Here is a 15046-nt window from a genome sequence, read left to right as displayed (position 1 = left end):
ACGTGTGGCTTGAGTAACATGTTGGGCAATGGTTGTACTGGTAGCAGCAGCACTGCCTTAGAGGTCATGGAGAACACTGGCAACATGTAACTTAGAACAACTCTTCTGTCCCTACCACCTTCCAAGATGCACAGGGACTTGCTTTGTCTTTCTGGGCTGGTATTTTCCATTTTCTCCTTTACCTTCTGTTATCTGTTGTGCTTGCATCTATTTATATGGAAAGTGTTTACATGCAATCGAAAATTCTACAGGGGAAGGCAGCTATCTTTAGTAACAGTATTTAGAAATAATGGGTTTAGGGGTCCGACTTAGACCTTCAGTCTAGTAGTTCTTCCTCTCAGAAGTGGAGCTGACAGCAATTCACAAAAGGAGGTTAGCTCTTTCTCCTCCGTTTGTGCACAATGTTTCAGCATACAAAAAGAACACAGAGAAGACTGCAAAGACGCAGAGCGTTAACCCCTCTCCTTAAGGAGTTCTTAAAGACTCTGGGTAGCAACTGCATGACATCTATGAAGTATCCATTACAGCGCTTATCTAGAATTTTTCTGACACTTCGTATTGCAGTCATGTCAATATCTAATCTAATTCTTGTTCTCTCCTCTAACAGATACTTGTATAAATTGCGGGATCTTCATTTAGATTGTGAGAATTACACGGAAGCAGCATATACCCTTCTACTCCATACATGGCTCTTGAAGGTTAGATATTTTAAACTCAGTATATAAATACAATTTTGTAATATTCAAATCTATGAATTATAAAGTGTCTTAATCTCTGATTTACTGCATATTAGTTATTTTCTGTAGGGGTATTCAATTTTCTAGTTAAGACAAAATTAACATTAGTTGATGAAATTGTATTTTCAATAGGTGAGTAGAAGTCACATATCGGTAAAACTAAATATTGTAGCAAAACCAGTTTTACGTTATGGTGAGAACATAGTGTGCAAATTCTGAAGCTGTTTAACTGCCATGTGGTTTTCATTTTGCTAATTTCTTCCTATCCCAAACATAACAATGGTGAAAATTAAACCATTTTTTCCAGCTATCAGAGGGGGACATCTGACTTCTCACTTGAAATAATATGGATCACTGCCAAATTATGCTTGCTTTCTTTTGTACCTGGTAACTATCTTTTGCTACAACTCATGTTTATTCTCAATAACTGATATTATCAATAGAAATGGTCAGTAAGATGCATTTCCATTTTGAGGGAAATTCAAAATTTAAATGTTGTTTAGCAAAAATTTGAGATTTCTTATGGAATTTCTTTTAGTGTAGAACCATATAAATTTGGCTTTTCATAGTGCTATTTTTCTTAAACTTAGTTTTTACTTTTCTGATCATACAAAAAAATGAGGTATATTGTATGTATTGGTATAGACAAAGATAATATTATATGCAAATACTTTAATACAGAAAATCAAAACCAAATCAGTCAAGATGACACCACTGAAGTAAACTGAACAAATTTTCTCAGGTACATATTTATCCAAAATTTTTGGGTGAGGTGTTGTTGCAGGACGAGGTTGTGAGACAAGAGACACACCAATATAGTTAACAGTCAAGCTCCGAAGTTTATTAGAAAAACGTCCTTATATATTCTTGTACATTCTAAAAATAACAGCAGATCCATGTGTTGCTCTAGCACATGCTCATTTCAAAAACTAGTTCCTCTCAGCACTTTCGATAAGGACTACTAACCACGTGCAGCCGGTAGGTAAGTTTCTGCTTTGTTATTTTAAGGAATCCCTTCTTATCTGTTTCTTCCCTAACAAGCACAAATTCTTTTGCTTTTAGCCATCGTTAATCTAGACGCCATGAGTCTTCTAACACAAGTGCATCATTAATTTAGATGTCGTTGATCTTCTAACCCAAATGCTGATGATACTTTTACATTGTCAGTGATGCAAAAGGTTTGCGACCTGGCATACGCACCCACAAGGTGCAGGGAGGAAAACAGGTTTTTAAAATGTTATGTCTAGTCCTGGTTGTCCCATGAAATACAGCACTTGTTTGAAGAGGTAATGAAAACATTCCCAGTGTCTTTGTGGAAGGGTAAAAAAGAGTTGCGAAAAAAACACTTAGAAGAGCTCAGGGAACCAGACCTTGGGGGAAGGGGGATGTGTGTGTGAAATGTTGAACTCCAAAGCAGTATGTCTTTTTATTGTGTTTTTATTCTTAGTGGTCAGATGAACAGTGTGCACCCCAAGTCATGTCAACAGAGTTCCAGTGTTCACAGACCTATCGACACTTGAAAGAGAATTTGTATGAGAAGATCATAGAATACTTTGACAAAGGAAAGGTATGTCTGGAGAGCTTTTCCCCCTGCTAAATCTTTTTAGTGTGTTACTTCGTATAATAGTATTTAATGAATATTCTCTGTATAAAATGTTTATGTAGGAAATCCTCTTTGAAATGTGGGTCAAGTAAAAATTGTCCTGAAGGCTTATTCACAGAGTATATCTATTCTATATGAACATATTCTTTCAGTAGCCACATTCACAAAGAGGACTGATGTTTCTCCTGATCACAAGCATCTCTGTCGGGCAATAATAAGATAATAAAAAATGTTGAATATACTTTACTAGGAAAAGAAACCAGACTACATAGATTGCATTTCTTAACCAGTAGGTCATTATCTTCCAAAAACCCAGACAGTTAAAAATGGACATACTTGTTTCAGAGAAGTCTGGGAATTGCATCCCAAACTTGAAATATAGTAGTTTAATGTTCAGCACCTGGGTTTAGTTCAGCTTTTTTCAAAAAATTCTGTTAATCAAATTGCCTGTCAATACAATGACAGTAGTGCTGAGATTTTTGAAAATAAAGGACTACAAAGCAGGGGGAAATTCTGCAGTGCTGGATAATAAATCTTATGACCCAATAAGGCCTTTAAGTCATTGTCTTGTTCAGCTGTAGCCAAAGGTATGAAGGGGGCAGGCAATTCATTACTGCTTCATCAAAAATAAAGGCATAACTCCCTCACAGAAGTCCCTCCTATAATTCAGAAGGTAGAATGTGTTTGGTGCTTCAGCACTGTGCAGAAAAATGCAGTGCTATTTATAACTTCTTGGGGCTTTTTCATTGTCATCTGAAATAACTACAACATAGCAGTCCCTACCCACTGTATCCGGATAATCAAATCTTCATGATTTCTGATCTATCCGGCATTCAGGTTCTCCTCAGATACAGCAGAGGAGGCTTACAGGCAGCTGAAGGCAGCTATGAGGTCCAGAACTACCTAGCCTAGGAGTACTCGGCACCACATAAAAATGGTCATAATGAGTGTGACCATCAGTGTCCGTACATCGGTAGAGAATCATGCTCAGAAAACCCCTTTGTCTCCTTTATTCTGAATAGATAAGATGACTGACAGAATTTGAGAAATATTCTCAAGAGAGGAAGTTCCAGTCTGCACTTTTGTGCCTATAGCAGATGAGAAAATCTGTCCTATTCTTTCCAATGCAGCTCTATAATTCCTCATAGTAATTTTCAGAGATTGCTGTTAAATTATGTGGAAAGATATAAGCTGCTACTCTGGGCAAGTGGCAATTTAAGTCCAAACCTTGCAATTGTTTAGCTGACTAAGAGAGCTGTCATATGCAAGCCTAGTTATGACAATGTACTCCTCAGAATTTCTTGTAAAAGAAAAGAATGTGTTTGGTTTAGAGAGGCAGGTGTCAGTCCCCTCATACACTGCTCCTGCACTTGGGGTATATTCTGGATGTTAAACACCTTAGTGATTTAGGGTTTTTTAACATGTCTGAAAGTTTAAGTGATTTTTTTTTATTATCTTATTGTAAGAATAAAGTAGGCTTACTTGTTCCTTCCTACAATGAACCATAAAACACTTTTTTTTTTTTTTACATTAATCTGCTTTTCTAAAGTCTATGATTGCCTTGGGTCTTCCATTATGAATGTGTAGTTAATGAATGACTGCAGTTTAAAGATAGCATAATCAATAAAACTGCAGTTAAACAGTGATGCATTGAAAACTTACTTGTTGGTAAAGAATTTACTTTTTGAATATGTGGTTACATTGCAGATGTGGGAAGAAGCCATATCTTTATGCAAAGAACTTGCAGAGCAGTATGAGAAGGAGGTTTTTGACTATGAACTTCTAAGTCAAAACCTGGTAAGATTACATACAGATCTTCAAATTATTTCAGTCACAGAAATTAGCACTTCTGAGCTATCAAATGATAGCGCTCCTTATAAGCTTATTGTCTACAATTGATTTTTAATTCTTTTGTCAAGTTGCTGTGTTGTGTTGTAACATTCCAGTGGTAAAGATTTATAAAGAACTGTTCAGTAAAGTTGCACAAACATCTGCTTACTGAGATATTTTGAAACTTCTGTAGATGAGATAAATGTGTTCTGAGTTAGCACAATTTAAAGGCCATAAAAGAAATATAACAAGTTTTTAAGCACTTTGTGCTGCTTTAGGGTAGAAAAAGCATCTGGATGCATTTTTCCCTGAAATTTTTCCTTAAATTTTAGGGACTCGAATCTTGACAAGCCTAAAGAATTCTGTCCTAAGCGGGACTGGGGAAGTAATACATCACAAGGAATTAAAACTAGGTCCAAAGACTAGAAAGAAGATTTTAAAGGAAGATTATATAGTCAATTATCTGTTTTCATTTAAATTGAATTAATTTCAAAAGAACCTCCTCCCCCACATACCTACTTTTTTCCAACCCACAAGATTCCACACATGTATGTTCTTAAACAAATATTTAAGGCTCATTCAATAGATATCCCTGAATCTTCCACAAAGAAACCATGGGATTCAAACCACAATGTTCTTGAACAGTATTGTGTATGAAGAAATCTTTTCCTCCCAATAAATTCTGCTTTTATCATAAACTAAAAGATAAAGACAATATTTTTGCCAGTTCCATTTAAGTTGCAGTGTTGCATATCTCATAGGTTTAACATGGGAAATAAAAATAATAAACCTAAATGTCACTTAGTGTTTTATGTAAGACATTGTTATAAACCCTTTTTTTGTTTGTCTTTAGTATGATGCTAGTGCAGAAGTTTGAGTTGATCCATACCTCAGACAACATTGGAGGCAGGGAGTTTTTCCAAATATATTATTTCAGTAACATTATTGGTTAAGTGTTCAAAGTGTAAAGTGCCAAGTATGGCTTCAGTGTTTGCTTTTTTTTTTTTCACAGTAGTAAATCAAGGGTAAGCCTGATTCTGAAGTCAAATAATTGAAGTTGAAGCTGTACATGTTTATCTATGTGTTATATTGTCATATAAATGTAAAGAATATTTAATGTACCACAGCAGTGTCATGTGCATGCTAACTGATTATTGCTATGTTACCAACTGATAATTGATAGTTCTTGCATATCCAGTGATGTGTAGTACACAGTGTAGTACTACAGTAGAGGTTCAAAAATAAATGGAAAAAAAAAAAGAACAAACCAACAAACAGAAATAATTGCAGTTGATCTTGCTTTCAGATTCAACAAGCAAAGTTCTATGAAAACATCATGAAAATTCTGAGACCTAAACCAGACTATTTTGCTGTTGGATATTATGGCCAAGGATTCCCCACATTTCTAAGGGTAAACCTGTTTAAATACTTACTCTTTTCATCTATTTTCCTATGCTTCTAAAAATATGAGCGTACTCTATTAATGCAAGTGAGTTGGTGGGGATATTTGCCATGGATTTAGTTTTGCTTGGATACAGGACTGTAGTCAGAATCTGAATCTTTACGTGCAAGATTATGTATGAAATGTTTTCAGATCCATTTAAGTTGATTCCCTTGGTTTGATTGTGGAAACTAAAAGATGTGATATATGAGAGCCAAATGCAGCAATATGATGTAATTTGGTATGGGCAGCTCTTACAGTACATATTTCTCAGATGAGTCCCCACACAGATTATTGACAACCATTAGACTGTCATTAACTAACTTGTGTTTAGATTAAAGCTAAAATTCTGTTTCACATGAGCTTGGTATTTTTAGCAGACCACTGACGAGAGTTTCAGATTTATATTGCCTCTCAGCTACAATTGAAATACATCATGAATGTAAACAGCATATTTTTCAGACCAATGCACTCTATAGCCCAATATTTTGTTTTCACCAGTGGGAAATAGTAGATAGGTAGGGGAGGGAAGACTATTTTATAGAGCAGGTGTGTAGTGATATTGGCCTGGTATATATTCCCTACTTATACGATAAACTGCTTCCTGGGTTGGAGGTGACACTTCTGTTTTCTAGCCCTTCACTGATTGTTCTACAATGGATTTGTCCAGCTGCTTTCTGAACTGATGCCCTCCGGAACGTACTGGGGCCTCACAGTACGCAGCTCTGCGTGTTGGAGATTTACTGTTGCCTTTCTGTTGCCATCTGATAATTTCTCTACACTAGTTCTTACAGAGAGGCTGAACAATTCTTTCATCAGCTTCCTCATGCCATTCATGGCATATTGGTCTCTTATAGTCTTGATTTGTTTAAACATTGCTTCCACAGCAGCCATTCCATATGTTTTAACATCCTGGTTTTCTTGCTGTCCATTTTCTAGTTCATGAGATGGTAGGACAAGAAGTGTAATAGGATCTGAAATGTGGATACACTATGAATTTGTTCAGTGTGATAGTCATATTTCTTCTTCTGTTTTCCTCTTAAAGATTGAAGGTCAGATTGATTCTTTGATCTCTAATATGCATTGAGCTGATACTTTCATACCAGCTGTCTTGTATTATTCTTTTTCCTGAATGGTAATAGCCAGTTGATATCTTAGGACACTTACGGTAAACTTGAACTGTTTTCATTAAACAGACCTCTACACAGACCATCTACTCTCAGTTTTCTTTACTTTTCTCCATTTTTTATTACCATGTGAGAAATCAAGAATCCAAAGGGTCTGTTTTATCAAGAAACCTGCCAAACTTAGGAAGTCATGCACATCTGGCTTTTACTTCAGTTTTTTGAAAGATCTTTGCTTTCTTTTAACCACAGTAGTGCACCTCTTCAGAGCATAAAACTAACATGAATGTTTGATGTTTTCTTGTCGAAAAAAATACATTTTCTTACATACTACAACGAATATGGTAGCTTTTCTTACTTGAAAAGCAATGAGAGACCTGTCTTTCTGAGTTTAAAAGGCCAAATTTGCCTTGAAAGCATTGGAAAAAGTAGTGAAAAGATATGCTAACTTTAAAGGAAGGTTGCACCTTTTGTTTCTTGTATTATAGAAGTGTCCCGTTAAATGAAGCACATTTGGGGTTAGACTGTATTGTAAACGAGGACATTTCATAATGCCAAGGAGAAGGAGCCAGCAGAGGAAACATATATGTTGGTGTTAGAAAGCTGTGAAATCGGAACCCAGAATGTATTTGAAAGCAAATCCTTTTACTTGACAGATGAGAAGAAGATGAATTTCAGTATTTACCTCCCATTCTGATTTTATTCTGTTTTGCAGGAGCATCATCAGTGATGATGCCGGTTTATCTTCATTCTGTCTAACAGCATAAAGTATCATCTCTGGAGAGTCAGTTAATTACTGTTCAGAAAACAGTAACACTCGTTCCAAGATTTGGAGACCCTATTTTGTATTTGTGCTAATAAACATGCATCTCTAACTTCTGCCTCAGCATCATAAAGCCCAAGAAATCAGCTATTTATTCCTTGCAGAACAAAGTATTCATCTATCGTGGGAAGGAATATGAGAGGAGAGAGGATTTCCAGGCCCAGCTGATGAGTCAGTTCCCCAGTGCAGAGAAGATGAACACCACCTCAGCACCTGGAGAGGAGGTGAAAAACTCACCTGGTCAATGTATCCTTGAATACGTGGACGAGTACAGAGTGAACGTGGGTCGGGGAAGCCATGTTGTTAGCAAGACTTTGTGTGTGAAACAATAATTTCCTAAAAAGGATGCAAGTTTATTAACGTGGCAGCTCAGTTTACAGTTTTATATCTTTGGAACAAAACAAACCACATACAGAATATGTTTGCTCCTGTTTTTCTCACCGTTTTAAAGAGTTTGTCTCTTTCAGTCTTCATAGAATCATTTAGGTTGGAAAAGACCCTTAAGATAAGTTCAACCATAAACCAAGTCTGCCACTAAGCCATGTCCCTAAGTGCCACATCTACACATCTTTTAAATACCTCCAGGGGTGGTGACTCAACCACTTCCCCGGGCAGCCTGTTCCAGTGCTTGATAACCTTTGCAGTGAAGAAAATTCATTCAAGTTTATACATGGTTCACTTTTATTTTCTTCTAATGGCAAAACCAGTGATGAACACTTGAATTGGCCAAGTTTAAAGCAGCAAGTTGCTATTACTTCACATTTCTAGCTGTTGTGTCTTGATATTAAATTCATGTCTTCCTTGAACTTTGTTCAGAGTGGCACTGCATTTGAGTATCACCTGTATTTCTTGGGAAACATAAATATGCCTTATCACTCTCAGAACAGAAATTTTCCTAGGAAAATTAACTCATAAACATCGTTAGCCACCTTTTTGAATGCTCTAAATTATTCTTGTTTAGAAGTACTCTAGCAGTAGCTTGCACGCATTATCATTTTTCTTCATGTTAAGATTTAAATCATTACTGGATGAGCAGATATGAGATCACCTCATTATATCAGAGTTCTTTTCACATGTTTTCTCTGTATTCATTTTCAATGTAATATTGCAACAGTTCACATGCTCTCTTGAGTCTATTCTGATGAAACCTGCTGGAGGAGTAAAGGAATACTGCTTTCTTTTCATGCTGTTGGGACTGAAGGAGAGAGTATTACAGGCTTGTCTAAACTAGTACATTAAGCTTGGGAGCCAAGCTCTCATAAGTCTGTTTTGTGTCTTAACTAATTTATTTTTTTGAGATCATATGCTTCAGTCCTTTCTTAAAGTAGAATTTGCTCAAGTCTACTTGCAACTAACTGAGATGCACTACTTATGCACTTAAGAAAAAGCTACAGAAACTAACCAGAGGGCATGAGTTTCAAATATACAGAAATATTTAAGAATATATTTACTTACAAAAGAAGTATTCAGATTAAAAAGTAACACTTCCATAGAAAAAGGAAATCTCAGGCAAAAGGGTTGCTCAATTACAGATTTCAGAGATGAAATGCTAAACATCAAAACATTAAGCATGCCTAAAGCTGAATAGTGGAACTTAACATTAGATGTTGTTGATGTTATTTTTATAAGTTGGCTGGGCTTTAAAATTCAACAAATGATTCAGTGTGAAATACAGCTACAGATATTCAAGCTTAGCAAATAATAGAAATGTGCAGTTCAGACTTAATATCTATTCGCTGATTACTACTGGCAGATTATTCCTTTTTTGGCCCAGGAAAGTACAGAAATGAAACCCTGAACTTTGCAGGTTTTTTAATCAGGAAATGTCTTTCTTATGATTGTTACTTTTTTTAATATTTCCCCAAAGCCTACAGTATTTCATACTGTTAAGTAACAATATGTCCTTAACTTTCATGTTTTCAGATATTCAGTGTTTTACAGTGCAGCCAGTCCTGGAGGAGCAACCTAGATTCAAAAATAAGGCAGTACCTGATCAAATTATAAAGTAAGTGAATTTCTGTAATAGATAATATACTGAAAATCAGTCCATGTTCCTAAATTGACCACCATTATTTTGTGAACTCAATCATTTGCCAATAAATCTTAGAGCTTTTATTTTCTTAGTTTATTGATTTATGTATTCCATAGGAGTTTCACGAAAGAACACCTACCCATTTACCACTTAAGGAATAGCATATGGTTACAGGGTGGGGAGGTGAAATCCATGCTTTGGGTCCAAGTTACTGAGTTTTCAACACAGCTTCTTATACGAGTGATGGACAGAGGGTCTTAGAGGTGACTGGCACTATGAGAATCATTGAGTTGAAGGTTCTTGTACAACAGAATCTTGTTTATGACTTCTCTTGCCAAGTGCAAAACTGTTTTGCCAGTTATCAGGCCTAGCATAAAGGACACAGCCAGCATAAAGATAAACCAATAACCAAATTGTATGTGATACAAAAGGATCAGTACATGGGTGAGTGCTGAGGGTACAAACAAGTCAGTCAGATTATACATAATCGACATCAATCCCACTGACCCCAATAACAACACCGCACAACCAACAATGGGTGGAATAAATGGTGAAATGCAGTCTCCCATAATAGGGACGGGAGACAACTGAGTCAACAAACCAAACACATAAGACTAAGGAAGCCACATACTGAATCTCTACACAGCCCAGGTTTACAGAAGCCAGACCTGACTGGAGCCCAGTCCCAGGGAGGCGGGAGGTCCTTCCCCAACAGGGAACTCTGCACAGGGCATCCACCTCACACACAGACACTGCCCCTGCCTGCAAGGGGTCCCAGCTTTTATCCCTCAGTGGGACACCTGACCTTTGTTCACTTAATGCGGGACCCCTGGGGCTCCTTTACCCAATGGCTCTCCCTGCCAGGCCGCACCCTGGAGGGAAGCCTAAAGGGAAACTCACCCCCCTTTGTGAAGGGCTGTGGGAATCACCCATATGTCAGCCTTCATTTGGGGCTGGGGGTTGAAACCCCAGCATTTCAAAAACAAGTAGTGGAAAAATGGTTTTAATTTGTACATGCTCAAGATTTTGTAAAGGAATAAAGGAAATTAATTGTCCAAATTGTTCTGAGGACAGGCTAACATTTTCAAACTTCTAACCCAATGTAGAACAGGTTGAACTTACTACTTCTAATTAATTAAGTGTTCTGACTACATGTGTGGAAAGTGATGCTCCATTCTAATAGCTGATGCCAAAACTGCATGTACTGGAATATTGGTTGACTTCAGGCTTGTAAGATTTTTGGCTCCAAATCCATCGATATATAAAGGGGGATTATAAGAAAGTTGGAGGGAGACTTTTTACCAAGGTCTGTAGTGGCAGGATGGGGAGCAATGGTTTTAAAGTGAAAGAGGGTAGATTTAGATTGATACAAGGAAGAAATATTTTTCTGTGAGGGTGGTGAGGCCCTGGCAGAGGTTGCCCAGAGCAGCTGTGGCTGCCCCCTCCCTGGCAGGGTTCAAGGCCAGGTTGGACGGGGCTGTGAGCAACCTGGGCTGGTGGAAGGTGTCCCTGCCCATGGCAGGGGGTGGAACTAGGTGATCTTTAAGGTCCCTTCCAACCCAAACTGTTCTATAATTTACATGGTTGCAAACATGATCAGTAAAAGCTGTTGCTTATCACTAACACTGAATGAAAAATTTCAAGATAGTATTTGTTAGCTTGTAACTCAAGGACAGCAAAAGGTGCAAGCACCGTCAGTTCAGGCAGGCCATATTTCTCCCTATTCTTGTCATCGCTTTGTGAAAGAGCAAGATATGACTGTATTTCCTTAACTGAGGCTGGTTAAAACAGGCGTAAGATAAAATTTCTCCAGGTAAACGGAGGCACCTGCATTTGTAATGAAAGAGAGGCTTTGCAGTGTCTCCACACCGAAATGAACAAAAACTCAAACTAAACCCTTTAACACTTGTATTATGAGTTTGCAAAAAGAGACTGAATTTAGAAAGGCTTCTTTTTATCAGCTGAGATGAGTTTGTTCCGAACTGTTCCACAGCTAGATTCAAACCCCATGTCACCTTTGTCTGCAGCCTCTTCTATAGAATATTTACTGAAATTGCAATTGATTGAGTAGAAAAATAAGAATCACCTCCCCATATATACCAAAATAAAGCAATAAAGCAGACAGAAACATATCTTGTACGACAAGATTAAAAAAAACAAAAACAAAAACAAAAACAACTGTGGTCCCGGTTTCAACATGAATTTTAAAATTATTAACTGAAAGACAGCTTATAAATCTGGTCCTGGACTAGATTTCAGTGTCGTGTCAGCCACATTTTGAACTTGTAGTAGTTTTATTTAGTGAAGTGCTCCACGTGAAGTACAATCTTTTGTCATATGGGAGATTTTGGTTTGTTTATTTAAAAAAATAATAGTTTGTTTTGTTTATTTAAAAAAATAATTGTTTGTCTCAGCTGCAGAATTCAACCAAACTTTTAAATTCATCTGGTCTCAGAGATTTATTTTTATGGGTATAATTTATTGGGCATTTAATTGATAGTGACAGTAGTTGACAATGCATTTATTCTGTCAAAGAGCTTCAAAAATATCTGTCCTTTCAGAAGGAACTGTATAAAGTGATCTGACTCGATATGGCAGTATTTTCCACTTTCTTTATTGATGAACATAGTCTTATCAGAAATCATCAGTTCCTATGAAATAACATACCAGAAGTTTGCTTAGCTCAGCCGTTTGTGGTGTCCCCATTTGTTCATCTCTCTAGGCTTCCAAAACACATCTTGGTTTTACTGTAAGATATTTCTGAGATATTTTTTTTGCTCTGCAAAATTAGCTTTTACTTAACATGGATTTAAATTTAATACATCTTTAAAACAAAATCTGTGCTATGGACAGCAAAATACTTAGCGAAAACTGTACAATCTCTGTTCTTTCTAATTAGCCAGTGCTAAAACCCAAGTGGTTTAGTGGAAATATATGCTCACAGTGCTTGGGAATGATTCATTAGCTAAATAGAATAGACCATAACATGAATTTGCAATAGATTTCTTTACATTGATGCCTCCCTCTACAAATGTTTGTGTACATTTTCTGATCTATCACAAGAAATTAATGCCTTCAAATATTTAGTTTGTTGAATAACTGTGATTCTGCATTATGAGCAGAATTGTTAGACATGATTAAACTTACATGACATGCACTGTGGGTGAAAAAACACTTGTATTTCAGTCCGGGGGAATATATCTGCTCTGTGCAGTCAGTTATTTTTAATAAAATATACTCCTTTTGTATGCCATTGTAAACCAGGCAAGCAGTGTGCATGCCACAGAAAGAATACAGGAAAGTAAAAATCTTTTCTAGATCTTTTTCTGCAGGTTTTAACATTAATTTGGAAGTTCTGGAATGTCTATATGTGGAAATTACACCCCATCACAAGCTGAAGCTTAATACTTGTAAAAGTACTGTGTGTTGGCCCTGATTTACAGAAAAAGTAGTTGTCTCCTGAGTTTTTAGTAAAGTGCTTTTTCCCTGAGCAGTAAATTTGCTTTTAATTAAAAACTCCACTGACTCAAAATGAAAGATTTCACTATGATAACAAAATCCATAAATTTCTGAATTATATCTTTTACAATAGTCTTTTTTAATCTTTCAGTTTTTATAAGTCCAACAATGTGCACCGGTTCAACTATTCAAGACCAGTCAGAAAAGGATCTGTTGACCCTGAAAATGAATTTGCTGTAAGTAAATGATAGACAGGGTGATGGACGCAGTTCTGGTAGCTGTGACGCACTTGTGATCTAGATCCTTTCTTAGTCTTAGATTACTCATTACAGACACCCTAACTTTAGGATCTGGTTCAAAAAAATAAACACAAGATTTCTCTATTTCATCACTACTCCAGTGTACTTAGTGATACCTCACTGTTTCAATTGCAGGTAAACATTATGTACTTAAGTATGTTCAAGACATATGTGCTAAGCAGTAACATTTTCTGATAAAGAATTTCATTATAAACAAGATGACAAGTAAATAAATATCAAATGATTTGCCTGTTGTAGTTTATAACACTTTTGTCCACTTCCAGCTTGGCAAGGAGAGGTGTGTGTTGTCTGCTTTCATCAATCCTAGAGTACTACCTATGTCATTTTTATTCCCATACATAATGGTGTAATGCTGAGAAATAGTCTTTGTTGTTCAAATATTCTAGGAAATCTGCAACACCGTAAATTGTTTTTCAGTGCCATGTGTAAAAAAAGTCATAAGTTTCTATATTTTAGTTTTACAGATATATTTTATAGTTCATTGTGAAAACTGTACCATCTAATCTTTATGGCTAAAGGTGTGCTCTTGGGATGCTTAGAGCATCCCAAGATGGGATGGAAAAAGCCATTTATTTCAACAGTGTACAATTTCATTTATGTGCGTGCTGACGAGTAGTGTCAACAGTTTCATGGAAGGAGCTTCTTACCTGCTGTTAAATGCTTCAGATGCAAACTCTACCCTGACGTCCCAGCTTTGCACTGTATTACCAAGACTCGTTGATGTACATTGGCTTCCTTTGCAAGCTGGAGAGTTTTGAAACCATTTATGAATATACCTTGAAATGGTTTTGCAAAAATTTAATCGTTAGTGTTTTCACTTCTGATGACAATAGAAAATAGGCATACTTACTTCAGATAGGTGGAAATTGGAATAGTTGCAGTATGTCTTCATTGCATTCATTATGATGTTTCTCAGTTTAGATGAGCTGATATTGGTGAAACAAGGAGCAATAAGGTAAATAAACTAGTGGCATTTTAAAATACCAGCAGCTAGTCTTGCTCAGAAGAGGAAGATGAAAGGGGGGGGAAAAAAAAAAAGTATATCATAGGGTTATTACTGCTTTTAATTACAGAAAAGACTGTCAGGTAGTGTAGTGATAGGACGAGTGGTAACAGTTTTAAACTGAAAGAGGGCGGATTTAGATGAGGTATGAGGAAGAAATTTTTTGCTGTGAGGGTGGTGAGGCCCTGGCACAGGCTGCCCAGAGAAGCTGTGGCTGCCCCCTCCCTGGCAGGGTTCAAGGCCAGGTTGGACGGGGCTGTGAGCAACCTGGGCTGGTGGAAGGTGTCCCTGCCCGTGGCAGGGGGGTGGAACTAGATGATGGTTAAGGTCCCTTCCAACCCAAACCATACTACGATTCTCTGAAAGATGTTTTGAAATTGGAGTGAGGAAGCATAATCTAGGTAGAGGTGACAGTAGGTCATTTAGTCACAGTCAATCTGTAATGGCAAAAATAGGAATAGATACTAAAAGATTCAAGGGTAATTTTCTTTTTCCTCTGCTTTGTGTGGGCTTAGTGCCTGAAGAACTAATCGGAAATCAGAAAAATGATTTGTGCAAATTGCTGTGCTAGATTCATTTTGCAGTGTCCTTTTATGCAAAAATGTGCATATGTTTTCCATCTACATTCTTTTCACACTGACATTTCAGAAGGCAGAAAAGATTAAACCTTAAGT

General features: G+C 36.8%; 1 protein-coding gene across 1 annotated transcript in view; it reads left to right on the top strand.

Annotated features, from left to right (window-relative positions):
• Positions 1-15046, top strand: part of DOCK2 (dedicator of cytokinesis 2) — a 197500-nt gene that overhangs the window by 167344 nt on the left and 15110 nt on the right. Inside the window, exons 37-43 of the mRNA XM_074916479.1 lie at positions 608-698; positions 2185-2304; positions 4048-4137; positions 5477-5581; positions 7663-7804; positions 9482-9563; positions 13201-13285. Of these exons, the coding sequence (XP_074772580.1) occupies positions 608-698; positions 2185-2304; positions 4048-4137; positions 5477-5581; positions 7663-7804; positions 9482-9563; positions 13201-13285 (715 nt within the window). The remainder of the gene's footprint in view (positions 1-607; positions 699-2184; positions 2305-4047; positions 4138-5476; positions 5582-7662; positions 7805-9481; positions 9564-13200; positions 13286-15046) is intronic.

This window comes from Athene noctua, chromosome 12 (genome assembly GCF_965140245.1).
Source record: "Athene noctua chromosome 12, bAthNoc1.hap1.1, whole genome shotgun sequence".
Taxonomy (NCBI): domain Eukaryota; kingdom Metazoa; phylum Chordata; class Aves; order Strigiformes; family Strigidae; genus Athene; species Athene noctua.
The sequence above is the reverse complement of the archived record's forward strand: the minus strand, read 5'-3'. Positions and strand labels throughout refer to the sequence as shown.